The following is a 16,368-nucleotide window of genomic DNA, read 5'->3' as shown; positions in this document are numbered from 1 at the left end:
CTATAATGCAAGGGAGCAACTGTTCCACCTACGGAAAAAGATGCCAATATTACCACCTGAAGAAAACCTTCACTGCAGAACAAAATATTGGTAAAAACGTTCCAAATGGAAGGGCCATTGGATAGCAATTGGCAAGGTTCTTTTGAAGTAGTGGAAAAAATGTGTCCACTAGTGTACAAAAGTAAAGGAAAAAAGAAAGAAAAACAACGTTGGTACATAAAGATCAGTTAAAACTAGTGAGCAATGTAAATCTGACTAAGTGTATTCTCTTGTAGATCCCTCACAGAGAAAGCATAATAAAACTGACATGGTTTAAAGGGCATCCTTTTGGAAATCTAGTTTTGTATGACGAAAGGCAAAATGATTCAGCAATGGAATTTCTATTTAAAGGATGTTTTTTTTTTAAGCAATAGTAGCTATCATGCTAACTGTTACTGTATTACTCAGCATTAAATTGTACTTACAACCAGTTAATCAAACTGTAAAGTTACGAGAGAGAGAGAGAAAAGATATCTGGAAAAATTACCATGAGTGGTCACCATCTTTTAATACATTTTTGGTAAGACAATGTTGCCATGAAATAAGCATGAATGCTTCTGATTGCTGAGTATGTAGTTTAATACCTAAAATAGCAGGGGTCATGCCCCTGGTGCTAATTGCACTAGATACTTCTAATAGTTGGAGAGTATTAATAAATGAAACAGGAGCCCAAGTTGTAAATGTACAGCTACGTAAAGCAAGGGTACAGTTATCTGCTATAGTACAGGGAATTACATGTTTTCTGCAAAATGGAAGCATCTCAGTGGGTGACAGTAATTGCACGGAGATGGTTGCAATAGTTAACATTCATAAATACGTACCAGAATATGGTGTATTTCATCATGGATTTCCTATTTTAATACTAGCCAAGGGTCAGTTATTATCAAGTAAAACAATGGTACATCATTTTTCACAAAACATTAAAAAATGAGTGTAAAATAAATGTCACATATTGGCAAAACAAAATAAATAAAAATTTTTACAGTAGTACATGATGCAACTCTTACTATGGAACAAGTAAATGGCAATAGTAAATAGCAGTGTTGCCTTGTCATATGGGTTATATTACATTTGTGGTAAATATGCTTATAAATGGTTACACCAAAGGGATGGGATGGGACATGCTATATAAGGTTAGTAGTACCAGCAATGAATCAGGTAAAAGAGTTACCAAAGGGAAGCATTACAAATGCAAAAAAGAAGAGAGACATATTACCTGTAATTGAAAGTCCAGAAAATCCAGTAAACAACTTAGATACATCACATATTTATCACCAAAATCTTGACTATTTAAAATTAAAAGATATGAATCTAGGAGATGATGTAATTTCTGGTGCAGGTATATTCCCATGGTATGGAGTGGCAAAAGCAATTTGGGAGTTAAGAAAACTATCCAAACTAGTTGAAACTAGTTGAAGTATTAGCAAATGCCACTTTCAATGCAATCTTTGACATTACTATCAAAATGACAGCCATGCGAACTATAGTTTCACAAAATTGAATGATGTTAGATTACATACCAATGTCCCAAGGGGGGACATGTACCCTGATAGGACAACAGTGCTGTACATTTATTCCAGATAAAACAGAGTCTCTAAAAGCGCATTTAGAGGTCATTGCACAAGTGTCTCAACATACTAGAAAAAACTGGAATGGAGATTGGAGTGAGTGGTTTAGTAATCTATTTACAGGACAGACAGGAAAGATTATCATATTTTAATTGGTATTATTGTTATTGTAGTACTTGCTTGCATACTACTCACATAAATTTGCTTGACAAGAGTTGATCAAAAAGTTACTCCTGTCAAATGCCATAATGAAAATGTATTACCAAACAATGATGAATTTGTCTCCCTGGTTTAAAATGAAAAGGGGGAACTGTTTAGAGTGTGCTGAACAATTATTATAATCAAATCTGCTGTAAATACATTGAAAACTAAAAACAATATCAGCAAAAAAGTTTGACATACTTTCTTACAAATGAATGGACATGAGCAGCATAAAAACAATTTGCACATGCTTTCCCACAAGACATTTACTTAAAAAACAAGTCTAAAAAGTAAAATATTGCATGCTTTCCCACAAGTATCAGCAGAAGTGTTTCCTAGCAGACATTTCTGTACAAAGTCCAAAATGAAATACCAAGAAGAAAAACAGAATCCAAAAAAAGTATAAATAGACTGTAAAAATTAAGCTATGTTAGAGGTATTTGTAGGAACACACTTGTTCTGAGGTATTGTATAGGAAAATAATCATTCATACTGATCGTAAAGTAAACCTTAAACATCTAAGCTAAAAGCTGTCACAGTAGTACTTGTCATTTGTTATAAGAATAAGTTATTTGTTAGTAACTGTGCTTACAGTAAAATAGCATTGCACTGCAAAGTATATTTCTTTATCAATGTTTAGTTTGCAAGGCTCGGTGCTTTAAACAGACTGCAGATGCAGTCATGCAAAACTTCAGCAGTAAACAGCCAACAAGACTTTGTGTCTTAAGTGCGCTAAATGACAAGATACTATGCTTAGCAGATGTGGACTTGGGCTGACCATATCATTTGAACAGTAAGGCAGGTCCTTCAGAAAGATGGCTTAGGATTTCCTCTTATGCAATCAATAGCTTGCCTGTTTTTATTCCCCACCCTCAAAGGGAACCTCATACTAGCACATGCTTTAATATCATATATTGGACAAACTGGCCCCTTTGCCTGACAGTTTGTCCAATCAATTTAATGAGCACAATCTAACATAAGAAGAATAAAAGCAGTGAAATACAAAGACACAGATATACAGTAGCAGAACTTACAGATAAATTGGTACTAGCAATTGAGCCCTCATGTCATATGGGAATAGCAGGAAGCATCTAGTAAAGACAACGTCTTTGAAGAATAACCAATGTGAATGCACCCCAGGGATCACGTCAGTCACCCTGCTAGACAGGGGTCCAGGGAAGTAAATAGTGTGGGAAGAAATAGCCAGGGAATTGTTATGGCTAGGCTTGTATAGGCCCTAAGGCTGATAGCCTAGTATCAACCTATGAACCTATAAGAAGACTTTGGTTCCAGTACAGCAAGTACAGTACAGCAGCACCTTCATAATTAATCTTTCAACAGAGACAGACATGTTATTTGTAGTCAGGCACATATCAGCAGGAGTGGATCCACAAAAGTTTTAACACCACAGCAGCCATAAGCAGTAGAGGTATATTTCTGACAGTGGTATGGACTCGTGACACATCTCTGTGAAGAAAGTATAGCCATGCTCTGAATCCTGCCAAAGTTGGAATGGACAGGATACACATGTTTGTGTAATTAAGCCGCCCATGTTATATATTCTACCAAATAAAATCCTCACTTCCTGCACGTTACCTAAAACCATCAAAAGGAGAAAGGTATCATTTCAGCTGGACAGAATGTAAGACATACAACCATCTTTAATAATTATATACAGAATATGCAAACACAGAAGGACTGCACATATTATATATGCCACCTACAGTAGATATGTCTGCACATTAGGTAACCTCCTTTCCCTATTGACAGTGCACACATATCTTCAAACAGTCTTATGTGTGTAACAGCACTGCTTTACAGCTGAGCAACAGTACAATCCTAGCATTAGCACATTGGACAAAGTACAATAATACACCAGCTATATTTACTAGGAAGTTATGCAGATGATATGCAGTACAGATATCTACACACTGCAGTGCTGTTCACTGCTGCATGTCACACAGGAACTGATTAGTGTCTCATTGCACTAAGCCTTAACATCTTTACAAAGCTGTACAGTACTGTGGCAAAAGATGACAACTTGCAGCATAATGCATCTGACCAATGTCTTAGTGCTGATGTGCTTTGCAATTAAAAAACTGCGGAGAAAAATTTTACTTTTTGCACTATTACACAATGTGTGTGTGTGTGTGTGTGTGTGTATATATATATATATATATATATATATATATATATATATATATATATATATATATATATATATATATATATATATATATATAAAATATATATATATATTAGACACCCACACACACAAGATAACTTTTCTTCCTTTCAGAGACATATAGGAGGCAGATGTATTGTTGTGTGGCATGAACCCTCTCATACACTTAGCCTATTTAAGAGTGTATTGGTTCATTAAAAATAATTCCAAAGAACACAAAAGAAAGTGAAAATATTTCACTGAAATGACTTTCAGAAATATCGGAGAATCTCCTTTTTTTTCCAATGCTGTGCAATGTTGGAGTAGGTATATTTATGTTCAGGAGGTGTATGGGTATCCCACCACATGGGGGGGGGGGGCAGGTGGGTTTCCCTTTCTGCAAAAACATAAAAAAAACTATATATATATTTTTTCCAATATTTCTCAATTTCTCAAAAGTGGATTTGGTGAACTATTGTCAATTTGCTTGCATTTGGTGGACTTTTGTCTATGTATCAACATGATTGCATCTATATAGTATCCAGATAAGTACTGACAGATGGACTATTAGTTGCCTCATCTGAGTATCATCTGTTTAATCTAAATGCAGATTACACGCAAACTGTCACGTTTTATGTAATAGCAATACCTGACAATTTCCATTAATATTCAAGCATCATGTCAGTTCAACTACATATGACACTTTGTACAGACAACAGATCTCCTATTAAGGATATATGTATATGAACTCAAGTTTGGAGGTACTGCACAACATAAGAAGCATATACTAGAGGCTGAGAGACATATACCACCATCTATAAAGGGTGTTTCTGGGGAATTGATCTTTTTCTGTGGATACTTTAGACTATATGCCAGTTCTTGTATGAATGTGTCAATATGGAATTCAGAGAGTTATCTTAACTGACATGCTATTGCTATTCACCATTGCTGGGTTGAGATATCATGACTAGACAAACTGAACCCCAAAATGCTTACAGAAAGATGCTACAGATTTTGGCTGCTGTCCAGAAGCAACTCACATATTTGGTTTGTTAACAAATACATGGCAGGAGACATGATATTAAGCCAGCATTCTCTGACGGATATGTGCATGACTATGCTGTTGTAAAAACTGATTGTTGGGCGTTTGCACTGAGATGGTAATCTAGGTACATTGACTACACTTTACCTGCCTATTAGCAGGCACATCTGGCCCCTACAAACCACAATGAATATAAACTGCTCAAACTTTCTGTCCTTCTAATTCTCATGTCCATTTTCCTAGGTACCCTTTCTACCTCCTGTATGTTCAGCACACAAATGACTCATACTGTGTGCCTATCTGGACATTCCCTTCACTACAATGCATTCAGTCCATGATGGGGATACACAGGCTACTGTGTTGTGCATCGTGCCTTGGCAGCATTTCACCAGCCAAGAGGTAGGCCCCAAGCATTCAACTTGATAAAGACAAAAGTAACCTGTTGAGCTGAGCTCAGTATGTCAGATGTGTTCTGTGCTAAATAGCCAGTTACTGACAACCAAATAATTCTGTCCCTAAATTACTTGCCTGACAGTTTAATGGACTAGAAGGAGAAGGCCAAATCCAACAGCACATCTCTCTCCCTTTCTTTGTATAGTTACTATAGCTCACATGGTAATTTGCATACAGTCATATCAGTAACCTGTAAAGGAAAGGATCACTTCAGCTTCTCTTATATCTAGTCTTTTACAGATACATCCATCTGTGAACTTTCACATCTGAATTCTCATAGTTTATTCAGAAGTTCACCCAAATTGTCAATGCAATTCTAGGTAATTTTCTCATCCTGTCTTAGTATGGCAGTTATACCAAATGTGCATTCTCCCTATGTATTTCTTATTAAATTGTAAAATCCTGTACCTTTTAAATTTCAACTCCATAAACAAAGCCAATCTTTACTATATCCTTTGAGGCTGACGAGAACAGTGACTTTGAAACGTAAACACACAGATGACAACCATACCTAACTAAGGATTAACCAGGAAATTCAAATACCATGGTAAAAGCAAAGCAAGGTATGCTTACTAAAATATCCAGTCAAGAAGAAAGTGCAGTTTAGTAATAAATGTGGGCATACAGACTTAACTTAGGGTGGTGCTGCATTTAGCACTGCTGCCTCAAAGTGCTTGGTTCCCTAGTCTGGTCCTTGAATGGGGTGACCTCTGTGCAGACTATGCATATCTTTCCCTATGTCTACAGAAGTACAATTCAAATGTGGATTGAATGTGAACTAGTCTTTACTCTAAGATGCCCACAGGTATGTGTGTGCTGTGTGAGAGTGAGCGAGGTAGCAGGTATGTATGCTGTATGAACATGAGGGAGGTAGCACCTCATGAGAACTACCTCCTTTTCCTTATGCCATCTGAGAGCCAGGATTGAATTCTTTTCTCCATGACCTGTACCAGTTTGGCTGGGTCACAGAAGAATGAACAAATGAATAATTTAATTGACATATGACACATGCAGGCTGTATAGAATTCTATAAGTGTAATGCAAAGTGGATTAAACTATGACAAGGGTAATGTGTTTCCCAACATTCATTTATTTTCACATCCCTCCTTTACAATGCTCATGGATAAGGCAGATCATACCTTAGCGAGTGACAACAGTACAGTAATGAATAGAACTAATCCTAGAAGGATGTCAGTCAGCCACAGGAAGTGCATAAACTTAAGGGAAATTCCTTGTATCTGTGTTTCATTTACTGACATGGCTAGAGGGAGTGGGAGAAAACTGGACACAGTAGCAAAATGTCAACACCACAGGGAAACAGTGCACACTTCACACAGCAGACAGCATAGAAATGAACTAGAGAATCAAACACTGAGTCCAAAATGCAAAATGTTAATCGATGCATTACTGTCTGATGCAGTCCTGCGCAAAATAAACAGCCACTGTGAAAAAGACAGTCTGCTAACTATATTCATCTCTTCTTACATTCTTTGAAAATATTCCTCTGTTTACACATCCCACAATGCTCTTTTTAACTACAGCCAAATGAGTGACCACTGCTAGAGCTAAGCTATATCATTAAGAATCTTGGTAGACATACCGGTTGCCCGTTCTTATACCACGTTATGGCTGGACTTGGGATGCCCGTAGCATAGCAGCCTAGGGTCAGGGGCAGATGGATCAGTACAGAGATGTTCTGAGGCTGGCCGTCATCCTTAATCTCAGGTGGTGCTGAAAGGGAAAGAACATATTAAGACAACAAATTATTTCATCTAATAATGACTGGTAAGTAATCCCCATCAGAACACAGCTTAACTTACTGACAAGCAAGCAACCAGACTGAAAGACAAGGACAGTACAAGTCACTCAACTTGTTCCAGGTTGCACTAACCTATCAAGTAAATACATCAGCTGATAATATATAATAAAGATAATGTTCAGATCTTCAATCATATACTCCGTTATTACATATTACCAACCCCAAGTCTTTCGTGTAGTAAAGTTAATTTAACCTGCAGCCAGGATATTTGATTTGCACTATCACTCATCTTACAAATGGTGTCTTCAATACTGGAAACTTTTTGATTAATACAGAAATGTTGACTTAGTAAATGTATACCATTCAATAATAATAATGCAACAATTGTTTCAAAGCATGTGATAAATTAAAATTTAATACTACCACTCAAGCCTTTGATTTCTTCAGTGTCCAAAGCCACTTGAAGTGCTGAGAGATATGTTGTTAGAAAAAAGAAAACAGATTTATGCAAAATTTCAGCATGTTACATGGATAGTACAGTTGTACTTAAAAGACAGTAATCTGAAGACAGCATAAGCCAAGGTTATGTTTTGTTCAGTAAATGATCTTATCTGTTGCATTCTGAATGCCCGGATCACCCTTCTTGGCTAACTTAACCTTTTAAGAAAAGTTATAACTTATAACTCATTGAAGCTCAACAAAAAACATACTCATATTATCTCAGTTTTAATAATAGGCTCATATAAAACTGATTATGAATTGCAAAGCCTAAGTTAATATAGTATATTAGGCAAGAAAGTAAAATTCAATTGCTGAGAACATTATATAATTATATTAATAAGCAACAGGCTAATTTTGTTTCAACATCTGAGCATTTCTATATTTATACTTCAGCTATGCATACACATTTACAGACAAAAAAGAATATACAGAAAGGCCAACTTATCACTAGTATAACCACATTACCGGGAGCACTTGCCTGTGTGTGTTTATACATTTGGCTTTCATGGCTGCCTGGATGACCATCTATCTGAAGACTGGCTCTGGCTTTCATTACAGACCTCCGAGTCTTATTGGGAATATATGGAAGGGGTTTGATGGTTAACAGGGCTGAAGGTCAAAAATAACAAGCAAAAATAAAGACTGCTATGGCAGAGATGGCTTAGGCACCAAAAACGTACTTGCCTATAATAGTACATGCTCATTATTACTCAGACTTCTCCAAAAGCATACTAGTAACATGTAGCTGGTCACAATGGTTCAGAGTTTCACCAAAGACGGACAGTGACTAACACTGTCAAATACCCTGTAAAGTTACAAGATATAGAGCATCAGTAACATTTCTTGGGTCCAGACGTTTCGACCAATATTCTGCCACAGCTGGCATGTTGGATATGAACAACGGAATCATACTGTTCAAGGTAGATTGTCAACTGTTTCTGGGCAAAATTGTGCCCAATACCTCACTTCTGGTTCTTACAAGAAAAAGCATGTATTCTACAAAATCAGACTCTTCCTTTGTGAAAAATATTTATTTTACTGCCACTACTTTTTATACTGCTGAACCAAAGCACTCAACAAAGGACCTGTTTATTGGCTATATCAGTGTGTGTTTAACTACGGTAACATTTTCTACACAATTTGAAAGACGACGAAGCAGATGACAAGTTTGCTTTTTTCTTTGTCTAACAGCACACTGACTCTGAAACGACCAATGATGGCGAATCTGAATGTGCATACTGTCTGATAATAGGGAACTGTCACTCACAGGAAAATAAATGTGAAAGGCAGCTGCAACAAAATGTGAGAATTTACAGCTGCATCTGTTTCTTTCCTGCTTTTCTTTCACTGCATCATTACATCACCTATTAAAATACATGGATTCCATTTCAGATTACTTTTATGAGCAAAGACTCAAGCAGATTTAATATCCCTAAATCTTCCTTACTGTTATTTATAATTTATATCAATATCTGTATTGCTATCCACATACATAAATGCACACAAATATATATGAGACTATTTTATAAATACATACATATGGAGAGTTCCACTGACAACCAGTCTGTAAAAAAAGACCTCTCAATTAACCAAACAGTCCCTCTACACTGCAGATCACTACTGATTGAAAAAACAAATGCAAAGCTTTCCTTGTGTAAAAAGTCACTCCACAGCAATGCTGCATTTCTCCTTTCTCTTCTACATTAAGGAGTGCAGCTACAAACAGCATTCATGCTGCCAGTACATCTTTACTCTCAAAATGTTACATATACATATGCGTGTGCACACACAAATATATATATATATATATATATATATATATATACATACATATATACATACACATATTTATAATACAGATAGCGCCATCCATCCAGAACCCGTTTTTCCTATTTTTGCACATGGAGTTGGGGTGTCACTTAAACAGTGACAATCATCTAGACCCAAGGTTTACACTGCCGGGTGGCTAGCCCTGCCACAGTAATTCATCCATGCCACACACACACACCTATGGTTAATTTAGAGTGTTCAGTCTACCTACTGCATGTCTTTGGAATGTGGGAAGAAACTGGCGCACCCAGAGATGTATAAATCTCACATACACACTCTCACACACACGCGTGCACACACATACGTGCGCACACACACGCGTGCACACAAATATGGCCATAAATCTTCTAACCAGTAATCTCACAAGTAACACCAAGAAAATTAAAAAGAAACTTAGGAATGCTGTCAGAGTGCAATAAACTGCTTTTGGTGTAACTCAGTTTGACAAAAATATATTTACAATTGTTGCAAATTTTGGTAGAAAGAACATTTCCAATTTGCATGTAAATTTCAACTAAATTTGAGGCATGTCCACCTCAGACCACCCCAAAAGAATCAAAGTTGTGCTTGACCAAGAAAACGCTCTTTTTTAGTTTCTCCAAATCTTTTGGGTTTTTAATACCATGATGGGAATGGACCCCATTCCTAAGTCAATGTCTGATTAAAGTTCATGAAATTAATATTGTTTCCATCTTTGTTCTCTGTATACATACTCTGAATCAATGAAATACCCTTATTGTGTGTACTATCCTCTATCTATATATCTAGTTTTCCTTCAAGGTACAAGTTTGTCTGCTGTCACCATGAAACCATCACAGAATTACTGGAGAACATCTTACACTATAGGGGTGGTGAACAGAAGGGTCAAATGGTGTCAACAAGATCCAAACTGCAATGAGCGTCCAGCATTATCCCTTTCACCCTCAGATTTGTGACAATATTCAGCATAGGAGATATTTTTTGTTCATTCAAGTAGTCTTTCCAAGGAGAAACGTTATGATGTGTTGGCGTCAATTTAGTACTGAGACTAAGGCTTAAGTGATCACTATGATGGACAGAGGCAGCCATTCCATCATGCCCGAACAGACATCCACTTAAAATAATCTCTGCTGCCATTACTTTCATGTCCATCTAATAAGGTAATATTTATTGTACATCTAGTTCATGTAAGAATTCAGTAAATACATGAATTATGTAAATGATATTTTATCATTTGGTACTAGTATTCCTCAATCCTCAATAAAAGCAGTCAATCTTTTTTTTTTATCATGAAGACATCTCTGAAGGATTTAAATGCACATTTATACATAAACACAGTGAATCATGTAACAACTTGATGGGTCTGTCCTACTCATTTGTGTTTATTCCAATTTAAAGCTACAGTAAACAGACTAACCGTACATAAAAATGATCAATCTATAATGAGCTTGATTCCAAAAGACCTCCTTTCAGTGTAAATGACCAGATGCACTGACAGCAGGTCTTTTAAAATGTGGCCCCCAGTGTAAGCCTGTTTATAGATAAGCCTTACACCAAAGTTAAGTCACCTACACTGAAAGCAAGTATTTCAGAAACAGGCAGACTTATACTGAGAACAACTCCTTTGGAATCTGGCCAATTGTGTCCCTCCTACATCAGAAGAACTGCGACACGTGAGAGTCTGTATCATGTTTATACTCACAGTGCACAGCATGGTGGTAGAAACAATAGTTGTGTAAAATCTTACCATAACCATAGATGTCCTTCTCCTTTATGTTGCAGTATTCTTAACATGGGGGATTCATTGTCAAAGATGGACCCGACGTTCATCCAGTATACAAAAGACTTTAACCACTGCAAGGTACGTGGGATGTCACACAAAGGGGAGCAGTTCACATAGGCCATAAAAGTGACATCTGCACATACTATCCTCAGAACTGAATGCCCTAGTAAGAACACCAGCCTAAGGCACAAAGGAGGTAAGCATACATCCAGGGAAAAAGACAAAAAAAAGGGAAAGGTGGGAGGGATAGAATACCACAACATAGAAGAGAAAGACATCTATGGCTATGGTAAGATTTTACACAACTAATTTTTGTCCTTGTATTCTTATGTTGCAGTATTTTTAACATGAGTGAAAGTACCAAAGCTAATGAAGAAGAAAGGGAGACAGAAGGAGCAGAGGCACTTTCTTAAAAGCCATGGAGAATGGCTCTAGCAAAGGCAGCTCTAGAATTGGAGATGGCATCTAGTTTATAATGCTTAGTGAAGGTATGAAAAGAAGACCAGGTAGCTGCTTTCTTGATAGTGTTATTATCCACACATTTGAAAAAAAGCACATGAAGAAGACACAGCTCTCAGAGAATGAGCCTTAACAGGCATAGAAATGTTCTTACAATGAAAAGCATAACAAAAGGAAATAGCCTTAGAAATCCAGGTGGAAAGAGCCTGCTTTGAGACAGGCATTCCCAGAGTCCTGGGATGAAAAAAAAAAAAACTAAAAGATAATCCGATTTCCTGATCGCCTTAGTTTTACCAAGTAAAATCTGAGTCGGTTATGCCCAGCCAAGGTGTGTAGAACTCTCCCACTAAATGATTGTGGATTGGGGCAAAAGTGGGCAAATGAATAGACTGGTTAAGTGCAACTCATTCACAACCTTGGGCATAAAAGAAGGGTTAGTACACAAGGAAACCATATCCTCATGGAAAAACAGGAAGGGGCAGTGGCCATCATGGCTTGAAGTTTGGAGACCCTCCTGGCTGAAGTGAAGGCTAAGAATAACACAGTCTTCCAAGTACAGTGCTGCATGAGAGCTTTAGCTGCAGGTTCAAACAGAGCCACAATTAGTTTTTCCAAGACAAAATTAAGATCCCAAGAAGGAGGAACAGGTTTCCTGGGAGGTCTGATGTGCAGGACACCTTTAAGGAAGAGTTTAACCTCTAATTTTGAGGACAAAGGAGGAGACAAAGGCAGACAAGCAGAAATGGGTGGTAGATGAGCTTTCACAGAGGAATAAGCCAACCCAGCCTTTAGCAGTTCACACAAATAAGATGAAACCAGAAGTACATCCACAGAAAGTGGGTCCATTTTACGAGAAAAGACACCAGATGGAAAACATCTTCCAATCGAATAAGAAGCATTTCCTAGTATTGTGTTTTCTGGCCTCCTGCAGACTCTAAGGTGTCTGAATGGAATCAGAAGCCTATCACCCACAGTGTCAGATGTAGAGTTGACAGGTGTGGATGTATGAGAGATTCTTTGTCTTGTGTTAGAGGATCCACCCTGTGAGGTAACTTGTGATGATTCCCCTCGGCTAAATGCAGAAGAGGGAAACAATGCTGTCTTGGCCAAAAGGAAGTCACCAGCAAGACTTTTGGTTTGTCCTGTTGAATCTTCAGCAGAACATTTTGAATAAGAGGAAAGGGGGAATGCATAGAGAAACATCCCCTTCCATGAGAAAGAAAGGGCATCCACCTTCCACACCACAATCTGGCACAACATTTTGGAAGTTGTCTGTTAAACAGGGAGGCAGAGAGATCTACTTGAGGAATACCCCACTGGTGGACAATGTCTAGAGACACATCCCTCTGAAGCATCCATTCATGGAATTGCATCATGGACCTGCTCAGTGCGTCTGCCACTACATTCTGATTGGAGGAAATGTACACTGTCTGAAGGGTGACCTGGTACTGAGTTGCCAATTTCCATGCCATGAGGGCTAGCTTGCACAGAAGGATGACTTTGCCCCCCCCCCATTTGTTTACATACCAAAGAACTGTGGTGTTGTCTGTAAACAGTTTAAAGGGCCTGGCTGAAAAAGAAAGTGAAAGGTCTATAGAGCCAAAAGCAGGGCTCTCATCTCTTTTATGTTTATGTGCTCCTTCCTTTGAGAAGGAGATCAAAGGTCTTGAACCTTCCAGGATGCAAAGGCTGTCTCCCAAACTATATCTGAGGTGTTTGTGAACAATTCCTAAACTGGAAGAGGAGAATGCAGAGGAAGGCCTGGGTTCAGGGAAATTTGCTGAATCAACCAACGAAGTTCCATTTTCAGACAAGGAAGAAGAGGGGCAACAGTCCAGTGAGTGTGCTCCAAACTGGCTTGAGGTACCACTAACATTTCTTCATGTGAAGTTTGGCCAGAGGTAACATGGGGATGGTGGATGCCATAAACCATAGAAGGTGTAGAAACTCCTTGGCTGGAACAGACAGAGGGAGAAGGTCTTGGAAGAATTTGGTTAGCGACTGAATTTTTTGAAGGGAAAGAGAGCCCAACATTCTGTCTGGATTCTGTACCCCAGGAAGATATACATGATTTTGTGATGGGGAGAGGGAAGATTTTTGGATATTTATTGTAAAACCCAGTCTTTGTAGAAGGGAAATAGTGAAACAGAGATTATTTTGCAAGGTCTCTAGAAATAGTGCCTGGAGCAGGAGATCATCCAGATATGGAATGATCTGTACACCCTGTAGTCTGCAATAAGCAATCACAGCAGCCAAGCATTTTGTAAATGCCCTTGGTGCCATAGATAGAGACCAAAGGGCAAAGCAGAGAACTGAAAATGTGATGAAGCAACAGAGAAATACAAATATTTCCTGAAAAGGGGGTGAATGGAAATGTGAAGGTAACCATCTTTGATGTCCAAGGAAACCATAAAAGCTTGTGTAAGGATGAGGGGGAAACAAGGTAGGTGGAGAAAGCATCTGGAAGATTAGGACCTTTAGGAAGGTGTTGAAGTGCGAAAGACCCAGAATGGGTCTCCAAGGGCCATTTTTCCTGGGAAACAGAAAAATCCTGAAGTAGAAACCTCTTCCTCTTTAGTGCAGTGGAACTTCTTGAATAGTTCCCTGGGATTTCAATACCTGGAGCACATTTGGAAAAAACTGTAGTTGCTCTTGAGGTAGTTGAGGAATACCTATGAAAGGTGGAAGAGTTTCCCACACCATGAAATACCCTTTGTGGATAATGAAAAGGGGCCCATGAATCTTGAGTAATTTGCTCCCAGACTGGAAGGGACAGGGAAAGATACAGAGAGAGGGAAATGTGGCTCAGAGAAGGTTGGTGGCCACAAACTACCTGGCTTGTCTGAAAAAGGCTGTTTTTGTGCAGGAGCAGGCTGACCGGGTTTGGAAGCAGTAGATTTCCTAACACCCTTCTTACTTCTAGAAGGAGGAGTGTGGGATTGTTTCCTGACAAAAGGAGTTTGAGCTGGGTAATTCATTGGCAATTTAGGAACAGGAGGCACAAAGAAGTGTTTTAAGTCCAGTAGATCTTTGCCTTTCTCCTGCAAGCATGTTTTACTGAAAGCAGTGGTTCTGACGATTATAACATTTGTAAAAATGATCTTTTACTATTGGAAAAGCTTTCTTTGAAAACTATGGCTTTATAAATGGAGGTGGCTTACTTGAAAGAGTGTGTAAGGCTTTGTTGTGTTCCCCGTGGTTTAAAGCTACATAAGTTTCCTAATTGTGTTAAACAAGGGGACCCATTGTATTAACAGTTGATTGAACTTTTTAATGGTACCAGTCTTACAATTATGAAAATGTTGATTGCCCAGTACAAGTCTAACATGTCTAATCTAAAAATTGATATGGAAGCATTGGACGCCAAGGTTAGGGGGTCCAAAATTTTCCCACGTTTTTCATCTTTATATGAAGGCATTTCAGTCAAAGTGGACAAGCAGAGGGCGACCATTATTAACAGAAAGTAGGGGAAATTAAAGAGAGACTTCGGCAGCTTACAAAGACAAGATGGCTTATCCTTTACCTAAACATTTTGCACAAACACAAACGTTGGAAACACCAGTTGTAAAGGATAATAGTAACATTTCAACAGAGGCAATTATTTCAGCTTCTGTTTCTAGTAAAAATGATGTAGCCACTCTTACAGTTTAAATAGTTCTTCTAATGTTGTTCCTTCCACTTCTACAGGGAGTGGACCTTTTGTAGTGGACAAATCAGGGGTACAGAGAACCCCGAGGTGGTCAAAAGATGTTCAGGCCACACGCAAGAAAGTGCAAGAGAAGAAAAGAAACAACAGGAGCAAGAAGAAAACTTAAGTTTTTGTATAGACATTTTGAACTTGTCTGAAACTAGTTTGACAGAGGACACCTACAAGGTGTTACAAAGTGGTTTTACATATATTCCTTCCAGTTAAGTGACTGTAATAAATCTTTTGGTGGACTTCAAATTATACATGAGAAAATGTAATTTAAAGTTTATTTTTGATGGTTTTTCCACATCTGGTTTACCAGCAGTTGAATGTAAATATAGAATCACTTACAATCCTGCTTTATGTCCTTCTCTGCATGTGTTTGGGACACTATGCAAACAGCATTTTAGGAACATCAGCAGATGGTCTTACAAAGCTGATAACCTTACTAGTGGGGAAAGGAAAGCCTTGTTTCATTTAGCTACCGACAATGATTTGACAGTTATAAAGGCAGGTCTATAGTTATTATGCAGACTGTTGATTATGAAAAGGCTACGTTGCAGCTTTTGAGTGACCAAAGAAATTACAAACAGGTTAACATAAATGATGTTCAACTGTGTTTGACATTTTATTTGATTTGTTTTGTCAGGGCAACAATGGCCATTCAATTTATATGTTTCTACAAGTGGAATATCCAAAGTTAGCAGTTCTCTTTGGTATTTCCTAAGGTTCACAAAAGCAGAATAGCCCCCCCCCCCCTTTTAGACCCATAGTGTCTGCAGCCCACTCTAAGATGGAACCAATTTCGATTTGGCTAGATAAAATTTTGAATCCTATTGTCCAAAACTCAAGGTTTTATTTGAAAGATTCCTGGCACCTATTAAGAGTTGTTACGTGACCTT

At 38.0% G+C, this 16,368-nt stretch overlaps 1 protein-coding gene across 2 annotated transcripts in view; it reads right to left on the bottom strand.

Annotated features, from left to right (window-relative positions):
- HMCN2 (hemicentin 2) overlaps positions 1-16,368 on the bottom strand; it is a 2,554,053-nt gene that overhangs the window by 1,567,607 nt on the left and 970,078 nt on the right. For both annotated transcript variants that reach the window (XM_044058392.1, XM_044058391.1), the window contains exon 27: positions 7,068-7,198. In XM_044058392.1, the coding sequence (XP_043914327.1) occupies positions 7,068-7,198 (131 nt within the window). The remainder of the gene's footprint in view (positions 1-7,067; positions 7,199-16,368) is intronic.

The sequence above is a fragment of the Protopterus annectens genome, chromosome 16.part0 (assembly GCF_019279795.1).
Source record: "Protopterus annectens isolate FY-2018-M chromosome 16.part0, PAN1.0, whole genome shotgun sequence".
In the NCBI taxonomy this organism is placed as follows: Eukaryota; Metazoa; Chordata; order Ceratodontiformes; family Protopteridae; genus Protopterus; species Protopterus annectens.
The sequence above is the reverse complement of the archived record's forward strand: the minus strand, read 5'-3'. Positions and strand labels throughout refer to the sequence as shown.